The sequence below is a fragment of the Mus pahari genome, chromosome 13, assembly GCF_900095145.1.
Source record: "Mus pahari chromosome 13, PAHARI_EIJ_v1.1, whole genome shotgun sequence".
Classification (NCBI taxonomy): domain Eukaryota; kingdom Metazoa; phylum Chordata; class Mammalia; order Rodentia; family Muridae; genus Mus; species Mus pahari.
In genome coordinates, this window is record NC_034602.1 from 20,618,415 (window position 1) to 20,634,384 (window position 15,970).

General features: G+C 44.8%; 1 protein-coding gene across 1 annotated transcript in view; it reads left to right on the plus strand.

The window, feature by feature from the left end:
• Positions 1-15,970, plus strand: part of Pkd1l1 (polycystin 1 like 1, transient receptor potential channel interacting) — a 131,776-nt gene that overhangs the window by 42,207 nt on the left and 73,599 nt on the right. Inside the window, exons 14-19 of the mRNA XM_021211181.1 lie at positions 1,998-2,126; positions 3,358-3,417; positions 6,837-7,013; positions 9,260-9,337; positions 11,127-11,269; positions 12,484-12,604. Of these exons, the coding sequence (XP_021066840.1) occupies positions 1,998-2,126; positions 3,358-3,417; positions 6,837-7,013; positions 9,260-9,337; positions 11,127-11,269; positions 12,484-12,604 (708 nt within the window). The remainder of the gene's footprint in view (positions 1-1,997; positions 2,127-3,357; positions 3,418-6,836; positions 7,014-9,259; positions 9,338-11,126; positions 11,270-12,483; positions 12,605-15,970) is intronic.

Genomic DNA, 15,970 nt, shown 5'->3' on the forward strand with positions numbered 1-15,970 from the left:
GGGTAGGGTAGGGGAGGGTAGGGTAGGGTAGGGGAGGGGAGGGGAGGTCGGTCACTGGGATATGTATTATTTCCCCTGTGTTGGAAAAATCTACCAGATTAATCAGAATGACTATGGGGTCTCCAGTCTCAGGCTTCATGTTTGCCTGGGCTGAGGAATATTGTGAACTCATTATTACCTTGTGGTCATCCTTTCTCATACTACTCCACAGAGTAGCAGGATGCTGAGGAGTGAGGCTGAGTCCCACAAGTAATGATCCAGAAGAGCTGGGTTTCTGTGCTGGGCAACCAGCTCTGCTCAGCCCCAACTGGCTGGTTGCCATGTTTTCTTTAGTCCATTCTAGGCTTCTATAAACCTTTTAAAGCAGATCTTGGAGTACATCTGCCCCCTGACAGGGACATTTAGTGGAACTGTGCCCATCATGGGAAATAGGTTTCTGAATTCTGAATTTAAGACTAACTAGACTTCCAGAATCAAAGCCCAAAGCATCAGTGAGACCTATGGTAGTGACCCTGACAGTGGTTAAACTTCAAGGCTAGGGCTGCCTGAGACGAACGTCTGAGAGGACTCTGAATAGTGTTCCCGTCATCCCCTCTACAGCGCCTCACAGAACTCAGGGAAACAAATCCACCAATTCACTGTAAAGGACACTGCAGAGGACAGAGGTCTGCCCTGGTCAGAAGCAAAACCTGCCTTTAACACAGTCACTTCTATCTATGCATTTCCTATCTGTCATTACTCCTTTATTCCTTTATCATAATTCCTAGGGATGCCTGTTAGGGTTATTTCCTGGATCCTTGTTGTCAGAGAGAAATGATGATTAGGAGAAATTCTTTCCAGAATACAGAGACATCCAAACAGAGGTTTCATAGGACCTAGTAGAGAGTGACCTTGTAGTCTGATGTCGACCGGGGAGAGCAAGTTCCAGGGGAAGAGTTGTGAGGGCCTTTTCCCACTTACACATGCGTGGGTCATGTATTGGCCTCCACACCACCAGGCCAGAACCAACAGGCCAGAAACACGTGCCAGAGCTTTGATCAGGAAGCGTCAGGCTTCCGACTCATGTCAGGTGTGTGTAAAGTAGCATGGTATCACTTTTCCTGGGAAGGTGTGAAAAAGCATCCGTCCACCCCAGACAGGGCACAGGGATACAGCAAAGATGAGTCTACTCCAGTCAGGAGCATTGTTGAGGAGTTAGGGACAGGAGTATGGGTGACGTAAACACAGGTATGTCACCCAAAGGCCCACCACAGCATGGGTAATGAGTCATGAAAACTGCCTTTCTGAAACCCACCCTATACACTCTGGTGTGCTTCCCCCAGACCACCTGCAGGTGGGGACAAGGAAAAATGTCTGCAGTGAAAATCCTGAGGCCCTCTGCCTGCTTCTGCTAGGGACCATTGATGCCAAGTCCCCCCACTGTCTCTGCATCGTTTTGCTTCTTGTGTTTCCATGACTACGTAGGCTACTGCAGCAAGCTCTTCAGCCCCATGATGGTGATGGTTACGCCAAGCTCACAGAAAATATCTTTACCCCCAAGTAGACATGCTTATGTAATCTGTATACATTTTTATCATGTGTGTGTGTGTGTGTGTGTGTGTGTGTGTTAGATGAGCCACAGTACATATATGGAGATCAGCCACCATTATAAAACCTCTGCATATCAGACTAAAGTCATCAAGTTGAACCAGCTGAACCATCTTGCCCTGTCCCACAGCCTATATATATTTTAAAAAAACATACACTTTGGACTTTTAGTTCAGAATTTTAACCCTGCCACACCCATGTTTAAGTCCCCTTCTGTAGTACTGTGGGGCTGCTGGGCGCCTCAGCACTTGGGGCCAGTCTGAAGTCTGACCTGCCATCAAATCTGAGAGCGTCGCCAACACCACACTCATCGGAGCCTTCACCCATGCCCCTGGGCGGGACAGCTCTTTCCAACCTGGGAAGCATTTCTGCTGAGTCCACAGCTGGTGGCCACCACATTCCTGCTTCAGGACCTGTGGCAGGCTCAGGAGAGCCTGTGGAGGACTATGGCTCACTGAGTTCCCTGACTGAGGAAGCCCTGATGATGAACAGCCCTGAGGGAAGCTGGCCCTCCCCCAGCTCTTCCACTGACTTTGATGGTAAGTGCCACCATCTCTACACATTGATCCTTGTGTCTAGCGCCAGGCTCACTGGGGAAGGAGGAAATCTAATGGGTCATGTTCAATGTTACTCCCACCTTTGCCCTGAGTCTAAGAGTACTGTGTTTGAGCTCAATGCAGAGCCCAGCTTCAACCTCAGGGTAATAAAATAGTATTTTGTTTTTGTTATCTTGAAATAGGTTCTAATGTAGCCAGGCCTCAAATTCTCTATGTAGCTAAGCCTGGTCTTGAATTCTTGATCTTCCTGTTTTTATTGTTTAAGTGCTGGCATTATTGGTATGTGCTACCATGTCCAAGCTTAGAGATAGTTCATTCTTAACCCAAAGATGAGTGACAGTGTTCCAGGGACAGATTACCCTTAATGATGTGTTCCACAGTGGAAGGGGTTATATGATACTTTATTAGTTATACAACAAAGAAAATTGTATCAAATACATTGGCAGCACTTGTGAGGCTATGCCAGTGCCTGGAAAACACAGAAGTGGATGCTCACAGTCAGCTATTGGATGGAACACAAGGCTCCCAATGGAGGAGCTAGAGAAAGTACCCAAGGAGTTGTAGGGGGCTGCAACCCTGTAGGTGCAACAATAATATGAACTAACCAGTACCCCCTGAGCTCGAGTCTCTAGCTGCATATGTAGCAGGAGATGGCCTAATCGGCCATCACTGGGAAGAGAGGCCCCTTGGTCTTGTAAACTTTATATGACCCAGCACAGGGGAAGGCCAGGGCCAAGTAGTGGGAGTGGGTGGGTAGGGGAGCAGGGGCGGGGGTGGGGTATAGGGAACTTTCGGGATAGCATTTGAAATGTAAATTAAGAAAATAATAATAATAAAATAAAAAATAAATAAAATACATTGGCAGCGACCACCAATCGGTAGCTTACAGTCAAGTGGGGAAAAGGTATATAGGTTTTGGATCAACAACACTTTTAGCTGTGGATTGTAGCGAATAGATCTCTGCAAAGAATACATTTTCATGGTTTTACTAATCATCAAAAAGATGTTCACTCAGACTTGAGAGTGGACAACGAATGACAATTTAAGGGGACTAAAAATAGTTTGGTTCTGATCTGCAGAATTCTAACTCTCCACAATCATGAAGTTCTAATCCTTATAAATCTTTCCTGGGGGCGGTGGTGGGGAAAGGGTAGGTTTTAGTCTACAGCATTTAACACTTACTAGTTGTGTCTTCATTTTCCTTTTTGTATAGATTTTGAAGCCTATTATAGCGACATCCAAGAAGCAGTGCTATCCCTAGGAAGACAGCCAGGTAAGGACTATTAGCTCTGCTCCCATGAGAAGAGCCCTGCATCTAGGCTCGCTGTATAACTGCCCTCCCGGAATTGCCGTGTTTGTTCTTTACATCAAGGCCACCTATTAATCCCCCAGGGAATTCTTAAGAGAGAATGTGAACTCCTCTGCATGGCAGAGCCTGGCAGAGCCTGGCAGAGCCCCCACTTCTCAACCCCTTACTGCTGGATATCTTGAGCTCGATGATCCCAAACCCTTAGTGTGTTAACAGTAGACAATTCAGATCCAAGATGCCTTGCACAGTAACAGGTCTCCCTTAGCATCCTTCCCAGCTTGTCTCCTTGCTGATCGTCCCTCCCACAGGGTTCCTCTCTTTCCTTACTTTGTAGTCTCCCTCAACCCTATGATAACCCTCATCAGCTCACTATTTCCACCTCTACCTATTCTAAGCAGGTGACTTCTGAAAGAGTGACATGTTTCTGTGTCTGTCTTATATACACCTGACATCTTCACAGAAACTTCGTGGCTGTTTTATTCTGGTGTCCTCAGAACCATCTTGATTCCCAATGCATTGGTGCAAACATAGGGTGATCAAATTGCCGTGTAAATAGATGATCAGTATTCATCTATGTTTCTGAAGAGTTGACATACGAGGAGAGAGAACACTGGCTCTATCTGAAGGACTCTGGCCAGCTTGAAAGTGGCCAACATGGATCCAGCAGGCCTTGCCCTTCTTTTCCATTCCCTCTGCCTTGCTAAAAACTGTTGTATCACATTCCTATTCCTAAAGCTAGCCACCAAGGTGACTATTTGGCCACCCTTATTTGGCCACTTCCTCCTCCTGTGGTTGACTACTAAGGTCTACTATCAAAGTATTGAGGTCCAGCAATCAAAAGCCCCCTTTGGCTTGCCTAATTAACATGCCCAGTTAAACACCTCAACCTATCACGGGGTTGACCCTGTACTTTTATAAAGCACCATTTTCCCACAAACCACATCTGTCTCCTCTCTATCCAGAGACAGTCCTTTGTCCCAGGGCAAGCACCCATTTCCCTCTCCCTTGCCCCCTTTCTCCCCTCTGCCATGTTCCCTTCCCTTCTCCCTCAACCTCTATCTCCTGTCTTTGTCTCTTATTCTCTGCCATCTGTCCCTCTGGGGCAAATAAATCTCATTTGTTCTGATCCTGACTCAAAAATAATATCTTATGCTATTTTTCTAGAGAACAAATGGATGATTGGAGAGCTATATCTACCAAATGAGTAGGCAGTTGATTAATTTGTTGAGTGAACATGCAGTTGGTCTGTTTGATCTATCTTTTAAATGGGTTAAGTTAATGTGTAAGTTTTCTACAGTGTTTTCTTCTCTCCAGTTGCCTCTGAGTTATGATTTTATCAGCTCCTCATGTTTTATCCTCTGGATCATACCTCTCTGTATGAGCTAGTCTTCATAGGTGGTCATAGGAGGGAGCAGAAGAGAGTCCTGGGAAACAAAGTGTGTTATTGGCTACAGGTCCTAGGAACAGAGGTGTGGCCTAGCACTTGGGGTCTTGTGAGGAAGCCTTAGGAGAGCATGAGCCCAGCATCCTTAGGGTTTCTGAAAGAGGAATGAGACAGGCAACGGTGCCGTAGGACCCAGCAGTCTGTGTAGTTCCAGTGGGCTGTAGGCAGTGTGGTGATGCCTGGTAAGGGACTGGTAACTGGTCACCTGTCACCTAGCCCTGAGATGAGGAGGAAGAAGGCTGTTTCCCAGAGTATACAGCAGGACAGAGAGGACCTGGCTGTGGAGCAGGTAGACCTGTTCCTGTCTAGGCCCCCCATATCACTAGTGATTCGGTAGGTCAAGAGGGATAACCTCTTTCTAGCCAGAAAGGTGGCTTTTTCCCTCCTTTTTCTTTTATTTGTAGGATACTGAGACACGTTGGCTATCTTATTGTTTTGTTTTGTTTTGGTTTCTTTTATTCAGGGTTTCAGAATTTGGTATAGTCACTTGGTCCCAAGCTCCTGGGAAGAAATTCATGTCAGAGTGAATATGTCTAAAAGGAGTTTTCCCTTCATGGTGGACAGGAAGCAGAGGACCAAACAGGGAGGGGCTAGGGACAACATACCATCAAACACCCACCCACAGTGAGCTTTTTCCAGCTGGGTTCTGCCTTCTAAAGTTTCCAGAACCTTCCAAAATAGCACCACTTGCTGAGGACCATGCATTTAACATGGATCCATGCGATAACTTTATATGCAAGCCATAAAAATCATACTGAGAACAACAAAGCTTTGTAGTATATACACAGGTCTGTTTCAGGGCGGCTCCTGCTCAGGCACACAGTAGGTACTGAATCCGTAATAGCAAATGGACAAAGCAGGCAGCATCATATCCCGTTCAGAGCATGACTCTTTCAGACAAGAGCCATTCTAACTCCTCAAGGTCTGTTGCTCCTGTATCTTGTGCCTGTGGCCTTCTCTGAAATCTCTGAATCTCCGAAACCACCATCCCATGCCATTCCTCCCCAGATAGTGCGGTGGCTTTCTGCCTCTGCTACTGTGCTGTGTCTGCTGTCTGGAGTCACACTCTACACAGCATTCTGAGGCCTTTCTCAAACACATTCCAGATGGATAGATAGGCTCTGGCCGCCAGTGCCTTCCTGCCACTTATAAGACAAAAAAGTTTCTGTCCGTGGCCGCAAGCATGTCTTGTCTTCACTGCCCATACTCTGGTTCCCATCCCTTTCTTCAGCCACCCAAAGAGAATGGACCATTCCTACCACTCTCCACCCACAGAGGGTGGGCCATTCCTACCACTCTCCACCCACAGAGGNCTCTCCACCCACAGAGGGTGGGCCATTCCTACCACTCTCCACCCACAGAGGGTGGGCCATTCCTATCACTCTCCACCCACAGAGGGTGGGCCATTCCTACCACTCTCCACCCACAGAGGGTGGGCTATTCCTACCACTCTCCACCCACAGAGGGTGGGCCATTCCTACTACACTTAGCTTCTACACAAAAGGAAACTTCTTCTAGATCTTCACTGAACTCATCCCTGCTCACTGCCCCAACAGAAGCCTCCTTCCTTCTCTTCTCCACATTTGCTTTTTTTGTGTGAATCTGATGTCTTTTTCCTCAGTCATTTATCATTAGTTGACCTTGCATTATAAAATTCTAGACCACAAGGTGGAAGGGAGAAATGGAAGAAGGGACAGAGAGAGGAAAGGAGGGAGAGAAGAAGGAAAGGGGGGGGGGGTAAAGAAAGACATAATAGAGTGTCCGATAATAAGACAATAAAACATATTCATTGAAAATTCATACTTACAAAAGGTATTTTTTTAGAAGTACAATATTCAGCAGCCATGGAAATTGATATTACCATCAACTTTGAAGCATTCATGTTTCACAAGACTGTGACCTTTCGTTTTCTCTCCTGTGATATGATTTATTTTCCTAGGGACCAGTACAAACTTTCAGGAAGCAGGACCAAGCCTGAGTGCTGAGGAGAGTGCCAATTATGGGGACAACCTGCTGGGCCCTTTCCTCCACACAGATAGAGCAAAGCCAACTCTCATGATCGACTGGCCAAAGGCCCTGGTCAACCAAGCTGTCTTCTATGGCTACACCACATCAGGTATGAGCATGCTCTTTGCACCCTGGAGTTTATAGCCATTTCAGAAGAATTTGGGAATGGGCCCTCAAGTTTTCCCAAGTCTTCTGACTTAATGGATGAGTAGAACCATCCAGCCTTTTCTACTCATGTTTGTCGCTATGTGGACAACAGCCTATGGCTCTTTCTCTAAGGATGTTCAGATGTTCCTTAAGAGTCCCCAGTTACAGATCAGCAGGGAGTTTGTAATCTGGCTGGCACTCCAACACATGGCACCCATCTCTCTCTATGACCTGGCATAGAATAGATGAGCCATTTACACAAATGAATCAAGTAGAGCTGGCCTGTGGGGAAGATGAATGAATGTCTAACTTGTCTCCCTGAGCATGGGCATGTTGGTTGGTCTGCTCTGATGGATCACTATCTTTCTGAGTACGTGTGAATAGGTCACCCTCCATAGGCCTCTCAGGGAAGCTATGGATTTCATATTAAGGAATTTTCTCCTTGTTCTTTCCAAGCATCTGTCTTGGGTCTTGGGTCTCTCCAAATTTTAAGGAAGACTAAACAGGATGGGTCAGCTTACTCTTACAAGGCAAGAGTTAAGAAACTTTCATAACAAATATTTCTAAAATTACCCAACTTGTCAGTCATACTTTAACATAAAAATAAAAACTCAAACACTGGGCTTACTGTAAAGGCACAAAATGAGATCTTACCGATGTTCTGTAGTTACTAGGGAAATTGACCACATTTCTCAGCTGAGGGTGACTGCTCCACCTTGACACTGCTTCTGTCGGTCAGGTGGGCATCCTGGATATCGGAATTTAGGTTCCTCAGAAGGCTGGTAAACAACAGTGTCATTCCCAAGTATGAGCAGAACATGTAACTGGTTCTAGGAACCTGCTCTGGCCTTCACAGGTCAAAGACCGATGATCTCTGGTCTTATAACTCTCTCATACTGTTCTGGGGGCCAAAAGCTACTAACTACTGGGAACTTAATTTTCTCTTGCTATTCTGTGACTAAAAGCCACTGGTTTCTGGCAGTTAGCAGCAGGGAATGAGGTAAAGAAGTTTTAGTTGTTAGGGCTCTTTGCTCTCTGGCTCAAGGTCCCCTCACTTGCTAGCCAAGAGGCTTGGAGTTCATTAACTCTTCATGAACTAGAGAGAAAAGACAAGAAGAATGAAAAAAGGAAAAGAAAAAAACACTCACTTACTCTGCATGGAGCAGATAAAGAAGCTCCAACACCCTTCATTTTCTGTTCTCGGTATATCTACTGTCTCTAAAAACTTACCTCATACAACTATCAGGCAAAACTGTTACAGCAGGATAATTGATTATATAATTTTTCTAAATACTTTTACATCCCAGTAAGTTCATAGTAAGTTTAAGACAACAATTCATGTCATAAATTGATTAGACTTAAGCAATAACAGCAGAATTGTTTACTTGTCTTTCCATTAAGACTAGTATTTCACTAAACATTCATGATCTATTGCCCCATAAGATTATTATAAGTTTAAAGCAATAATTCTTATGTCACAAGTTAGCACAGTTTTGTCAAGAGACAAATCATCTGCCTTGTAACTTATTAGTTTTGAAGTTTTCTATAGATAAACTAGTCAATATTTCATTTTTGTCCTCGCACCTACAATAAATTGTCCATTCTCAGTTTTTGACCTTCAGTCACCAGGTAGTGGTCTTACACCTCACCCAGAAGGAGTCTTTTCCTTGATCCTAAGTTTGTTCCAATTCTGCTTTCTCTTTCTGGTGCAATTATCCCTTAACACATAAAGATTTACAGAACTCTTATTTGAAGCTTTTATACTATAGAGGACTTGAAATTACTCATATAAATTTAGGAATTCTATAAGATCATTATTAGGAATTATGAAATCATCAGTGTGTCTTCCATTCCTACCCGAGAGTACATCTTCGTGTTGATCTGCAGAAAATCTTCCCAGTACTGTGGACTAATGCCCAGGGATCACCAGGCTCTGTCATAAAGGCAGGAAAAGGCATTCCAGCACCAAGAAGAGGCAATCCTGGGATAAAGTCTCTTGGGACTTAGACTCATAGAGCTCACTCAGCACAGGCCTTGCAAAACCATGGTGGGCCATCTCCAGAAAATTCACTTGCATGTTTTTAGCCTTTCCCAGATGGCTTCTGGCAAACCAGAGTATTATTTAATCCTGGACCCCTGGAACAAAGTGGTGCTCACTTGTGGGAGCCTGCTGACTACCATTTCATGTGGACACTTCTCCTTCTGTAGGTATCATGGGACCAGCTGTGACAATAAAACCATTCTCACTGAGCAGTGGAGAGACGTATGTCTTACAAGCTTCTGTAGGTATGTCAAGGTAAAAGTTGGATCTGGTGTGGGGAGCCATGAAGGCTTGTGTCATTATTATACTTTTCCTTAGAAGAAATAGCGACTCTCTCCTGTAACCTCTTGCTCTGGGCCCCACCTCTCTCTTCTCTCCTGTTGCCACCACCCCATTATTTGTTACTAAGATTAGTTGCTGTGATGTTCTCATTTCCAGTGAAATCGGGTGCATTAGAACCAGGTAAGTGATCAGTTACTGTCCTTCTTGTATACTTGATTTTTGGCTAGATACCTGAGTAAGTCAGCTTCCTTGCATATATTTAATCACAACAAGGTGTTATTGACATTCTTCTGAGTGATCAGTGTGGACTAAAACTTACCCACAGTGTTACCTTGCCCAGAGTCCCCCAACTCTTTCTGCATTTTTATGACTAAATCTCAGTGCATTTAGGGGTGTAACTTCTAAACATTTCCTTATTTCTGGAGACTTATAGTCCTATTTATCAAGCACAGAAGATTCAGTCAATATACTGGATTGACTGACTATTCCACATTTTTGCACTGCTTAGAGCCCACCATGAGCCAGGTATAGTGGCCCAGCTGTAGTAACAGCAGTTGGGAAGCAGAGAGATGAAGATTGCAAGTTCAAGGCCAGACCCTACCTCAAAGCAAAAACAGATAAGCAAAACTTACTGTGCAGTTCCAGTTCTGCCTCTTATGTTTGTATATACATCATCCAAGGAAGAATCACAGGGCAGGTTGTTTTCTGTTAATTCATAGAGAGGTTCTTTTGGATTCTCACTGCTGCTGTGAGCCTCTGCTGGCCCTTTCCAGATACTAAGGCCTGGGTCCCTACTACTACCACACAGACAGTGCTAGCTTCTGTTATAATGGATGCCTTTGTTTTTCAGTTGCTCATGTGATGCTCTCTCTACCCCCTACCCCCCCCCCACACACACACACATCTTTACTTGATTTAAGAGATCCCTGGGATCCTTCCCATAGTCCCAGGGTCCTGTTCAGTGTCCTCTGCTACCTGAGAGACTTGAGCTCAGTCTCTAGGTGTCTTGCTCAGCTGTCTATCACTCAGCCCCACAGCAACTCTCTAACAGCTTTGTTTTGCTGTTAGAAACACATGGCACCCCGTGACTATCTTTTTCTGTGTTATTTTGGAGGAATACTCTTGTCCCTCTGTCTCTTTCTTAACTTGATAATGCAATTCATACACACAGTTGTTAGCCAAACCCCATCTTCCCCATCTTCTTCTCCAGGGATATGGCTGGTCATCAAGGCAGAATTAGTCACTCCATCCTCTTGGATTTGGCTTGGGTTAAAGGGCCTATTTTCTGTGGTTGGCATAGTCACATAACTGTTAAAGAAAGGAACACAGGCAATGTTCAACCTACCGGAGGCTACATAAACAGTCCCCCACAGGACCAGATGAGGATTCATACAATGTCATAGAGAAAGTGCCAGCCTAGAATTTATCCTAAGAACATGCTACTTTTAAAAAAGTACAAATAATAATAATCAGTGTAGACTGATTAATAAAGCAGAAAGTAGACAACATGGTCTTCAATTACTGGGGAGTAATAACTATGCCTGTTGTTGTACATCTGCTCAGAGAATTTTTAGGGAGACCTTTATAGTATATTCTAGACACAAGCTGAGGACGTGGGAAATTGCGTGTGTTGTATGTATGTGTATATGTGTGTGTGTGTGTGTGTGTGTGTGTGTGTGTGTGTATGTGTGTGTGTATTCTCCACTATTACTCTTTATCCTGGATGAACTACCCACCCTGTCCTTCTCTTAGCTTCAAAGCATGTCTTACTGGGCAAGGCTCAGCTCTACCTAACGGTCAACCAAGCTCCACAGGACTTGTCTTGTCAGGTGCGACCCCACCATGGTATGGAGGCATATACCATCTTCAGTGTCTTCTGCATGTCAGGGAAGCCGGTATGTGAGACTCCTGAGACCCCCTGTCTGTCCTGAGGAGTGCAGGCAGCCACAACTCTTGGGAGTCATGGGAGCTCCTTACTGGGTGGGCTGCAGGGATGGGCCTGTCCTGCAATATGGGGAAGTGGCTCTGCATGAATGGGGGCTTTCCCCTACTAGTGAGAGCAGCCTCCTCATCAGAAAGAGAGAATCCATGCAGGTCTTTGCCAGGAAGTCAGGAGGCTCTGTTGCCCATAAGCATACAAGTATGGGATGGGAAGCTCAGCTTGAGTCCCAACCTCATCTCTATGACTTGACCCTTCGTCCTGATCTGGGAAATGAAGAAATCATTGTGACTTGTTGCACAGGGTCTTGGGAGGCTTTAAGGAGAATTGGGTGTGAAGGGATTAAGGCCACCTTTGAGATCAGGTGGCTGCACAGCAGGAGGCTGTGAATTTTCGGTCACTGTCCTCTGCTGTGGACAGAAGCTACCTGCCCCTGCCCTGTTCTGCTCAGCTTCCTTCTCAGAAACCTGCCCTCATACACAGGGAAGTCAGGCCTGGGCCTTCTGTGAAGGCTCAGTTCCTGGGACCTCAGCTTTCAGCACAGGGCATCTCCATGCTCCCTCCTGGCCCTCATGCCTGTATCATGCCTATCTTTGGAGAGCTGAGACACAGGACTGCTGTCACTGTGAGGGTACTATAAAAGTCTGATTTGCAACTGTTAGGGAAGTGGTTCCCAACCTTCCCAATGCTGTGACCCCTTAATAAAGTTCCACATGTTGTGGTGAGCCCATCCCTAAAGTTATTTTCACTGCTACTTCATAACTGTAGTTTTTGCTACTATTATGAATCATAATTAAATATCTGTGTTTTCCAGTAGTCTAAGGCAACCCTGTGAAAGGGTCATTGAACCTCAAAGGGCTCACAACCTACAGGTTGAGAACTGTCGTATTAGGATGTCTAAAGACAAAATGAGCTAGCTGGCCCAGGTGCTTCATGTGAGAAGCCCTCTGGCTTAAGAGCAGAAGAGTCCCATGGTGCCGGAAAGCCTCGCTCTCTTGCGTGCCCGCGCACTGAGGATGATGCACGCACCTTGGTCTGGGCTGTAACACATGAGCATCAGTGGCCATGAGGGCAGCAGCAGATGGGCTTGATTGGCGATTCCACCCACGTTGTATTCAATTTCCGGGTTTTTGTTTTGTTTTGTTTATTTCTCCCATGGTTGGATCGTAGGACTTTCATTATGAATTTCGTTACTGGATAGGAAACACTTCCTCACGTACCCTGTACCATGGACAAGACACCCAGTATTATTTTTTACTGCCAGCTGGTGACTCTTTAGACAATTACAAAGGTAAGTCACAGAGCCCAGCATGTTACTAGATCTGCCTACATATCTCTCCAACCTTTTCTCTGGTTTCTAAAAACTACAAATGATTTAAGTGGCCTAGAAGTTAAAATAATCTAGTCAATAATCAATAAATATAGGCCTGTTACCTGTCTCTTAATATAGAACGAATATTAGAAACATCATCAGCAAATTGGGATTTTTATATCCTAAATTTCTTTTCTTTTTTTGGTTTGTTTGTTGTTGTTTTGTTTTTTTTCAAGACAGAGTTTCTCTGTATAGCCCTGACTGTCTTGGAATTCACTCTGTAGTCCAAGCTGGCTTTGAACTCACAAAAATCTGCCTGCCTCTACCTCCCGAGTGATAGAATTAAAGGTGTATGCTGCTTATATCTTAGCCAGGTGTATCACCTGGCTTATATCTTAAATTTTGATAAAATATAGACATTTCCCCTTTAAAGTTGACAAAGCATTTTCTTTCTGACACTTTCCCATATCCTCCACATAGAAGCATTTTCTCTTGCTTCTAGATTTGAGTCCCACTGAGCAAACTTCTCTGACATTGTTGCTCTGAGCTTTGTTAGCATGTTCTGTTTAACATGATGATGCCTTCGTATGTGCATCTGAGCTTGAGTTTTCCAAAGCCAAGAAAGCAGGCTAACCACCATAGGGGCATTGCTGAGTGGGTAAGGAAGAGAAGTATTTTCATACTAAAACTGCATTCACCTGCTTCTGAAATTTTTTTGCAGAATGGCTACACATGCCACGCACCCCCACCTCTTGGTGGTAGCCAGAAGGCTATCCTAAGAGTTGGGTCAACCTCAATAAGCATCCCTCTTATGACACAGGTTACGTTAACAACTGACATGTCCCCTTCCTGAGAGCTGCATGCAGGGGTGTGAGTATCTCTTGGCACCAGACAGCCATAGTTAACAGGCCTAGACAGATGTGTAAATATAAAAGTTTCTCAGCACCATGTTTGAATGAGGAATATTTTGACAAAAATCTATAGAACCAACCTTAAGGTCACAGGCCTGGGACAGTATCAATTAAATGTTGCTCAAATCCTTCATGTGATATACACTGCTAACTGTTGATTCATTAGATCCCGGTGAATGCCTGAGTTTACAATTACAACAGAATAAATACGATCAACAAAGCAAGCATAAATGTAGTAGAGCAGATTTTTAATGTTTCTCACCTTGTCCCATCCTTTGCATGAGTGAAAATAGCAGTTACTACATCAAATTAAATTAAGTCTTACCTAAAACCTATTCCTTATCTCCCATCCTCTCTCTTGATTCAAAGCACATTTTCTGCAATGGGGGTACTACTTACAATGGGGGTACAACTGGAACTTCCAGATGGCCTAATTGGCCATCATTGGGAAGAGAGGCCCTTGGTCTTGCAAACTTTATATGTCCCAGTACAGGGGAACGCCAGGGCCAAAAACTGGGAGTGGGTGGGTAGGAGAGCAGGGCGGGTGGAGGGTATAGGGGACTTTTGGGATAGCATTTGAAATGTAAATGAAGAAAATATTTAATAAAAAATTGGAAAAAAAAACCTGGAACTTCCAGGGGTCCACACAGTCATTACTGGCTCAGAATCTTGGGGGAAAGTCAGAGCCCAACATTTGAGCTTCCCAGTAATTGGGATGCACATGGCCAGCGCCCATGTCCTAAGAAAAACTGACATCCAAGTTAAATCTCCAACCTTTAGTACTGGATTTAAGGTTGGGTCTCCTATATACATCCCCAAGGTTCACATGTATGCTGTTCTTCCTGTGTAGTACATACATCTGTACCTGAGGCTATCACCTAAACCCAATGTCACCAGCAGCAGTCCTCGTCATACTCTTGAGCAGTGGCTCTCCACCTTCCTAATCCAGTGACCCTTTAATACAATCCCTCATGGTGTGGTGACCCCCCCATCATAAAACTATTTTATTGAAAAGCAAATATCTGATATACAGGATATCTGATATGTGACCCCCAAAGAGGTCGAGAGCCACAAGTTGAGACCCAATGCCTTCGGGCCTTTGTTACATGAGAGGATTCCCAGGTCCATCAAGTAGCCATTTCTTGCTAGATATATACGGATGTTTTTATGTAAACCTCTCCTCAGATTTCTTCTTTATCTTTTTCCTGTTAAATCTGCCTCTCTCATTTAGGAACTAATTAAAATATGAGAGTCTGGACTACACGCCCCATGTCCCTGGTACCCCGTTTCAGCACTCCTTATGTTTTCAGTAGACAGGGACATTCCTGGGGGTGGGGGACAGAAATGGTCCTGCCTGCCATGATCTTGTGAATGGATAATGATTTACTCCTGCCTCCTGCAGCAAACGGTGATGACATCTGCCTGTCTGACCTCTATGATAATGAGCGTTCACTGGTCTGTCTGTTCTCTATGACTCCTCCCATCTCCCTGTCTAATGAACATTCACTGCTCTGTCTATCCTCTTTGACACTCACTGTCTGATGAGCATTCACTGTCCTTCTTTGGGTGCTCAGATGTTAGGTTAGGCTGGAAGAACCTTCAGGTTCTTTGTAAACAAGCCATTACCATGGAGCAGGAGAGGTGGCTCAGTGGTTAAGATGCACTTAGGTTAGAAAAGACCTGAGTTTGGTTCTCAGCACCTAGATCGGGTGGCTTACAACTGCCTATAGCCCTAGCTCCATGGGATCTAGTACCCTCTTCTAGCCTCTAAGAGCACCTACATTCACATGTATATAACCCTGACACAGACAGACAGACAGACACGTAATTACAAATAATTTTTCATAAGACAAAAAAAAAAAAAAAAACCTTCCAAAATAGCATTCAGTTGGTCATGTACTCTAGGCACGGGGCCTTCCCTTAAGTGTGACTTGTATATCCAAGGAGATTCTGTTGAACTCATTCCTCCTTAATTTCTCCTTTGCAAGTTTTCAATTGGAGATAGCTTCCGAGATAGAAATGGAGGCTTGTGTCCACTTCCCCTCTCGGGGCTGAGACGCATCTGGTTTAGAGCCACGCAGGTCCTATGCATGCTGCCACGGTCTCTGTGGGTTCATATGCACGACAGTCCCTTTGTGTCTCAAAGGCCTTGTTTCCTTGCTGTCTTCTATCGCCTCTGACTCTTACACTCTTCCTGCTTCCTCTTCTGCTGGGCTCCCTGAGCCCTGTGGGGAAGGATTTGATGGAGACATCCCATGTAGGACTGAGTGTTCAAGGGTCTCTCACTCTCTGCACATTGTCCGGTTGTGTATTTGTTCCATCTAGTGTAGGAGGAAGCGGCTCTGTATGGCTGAGCAAGACAGTGATCATTGGGTATAGCTTTGTCTGGGCATTCCTTCCTTTTCTTTCTTTCCTTCCTTCCTTCCTTCCTTCC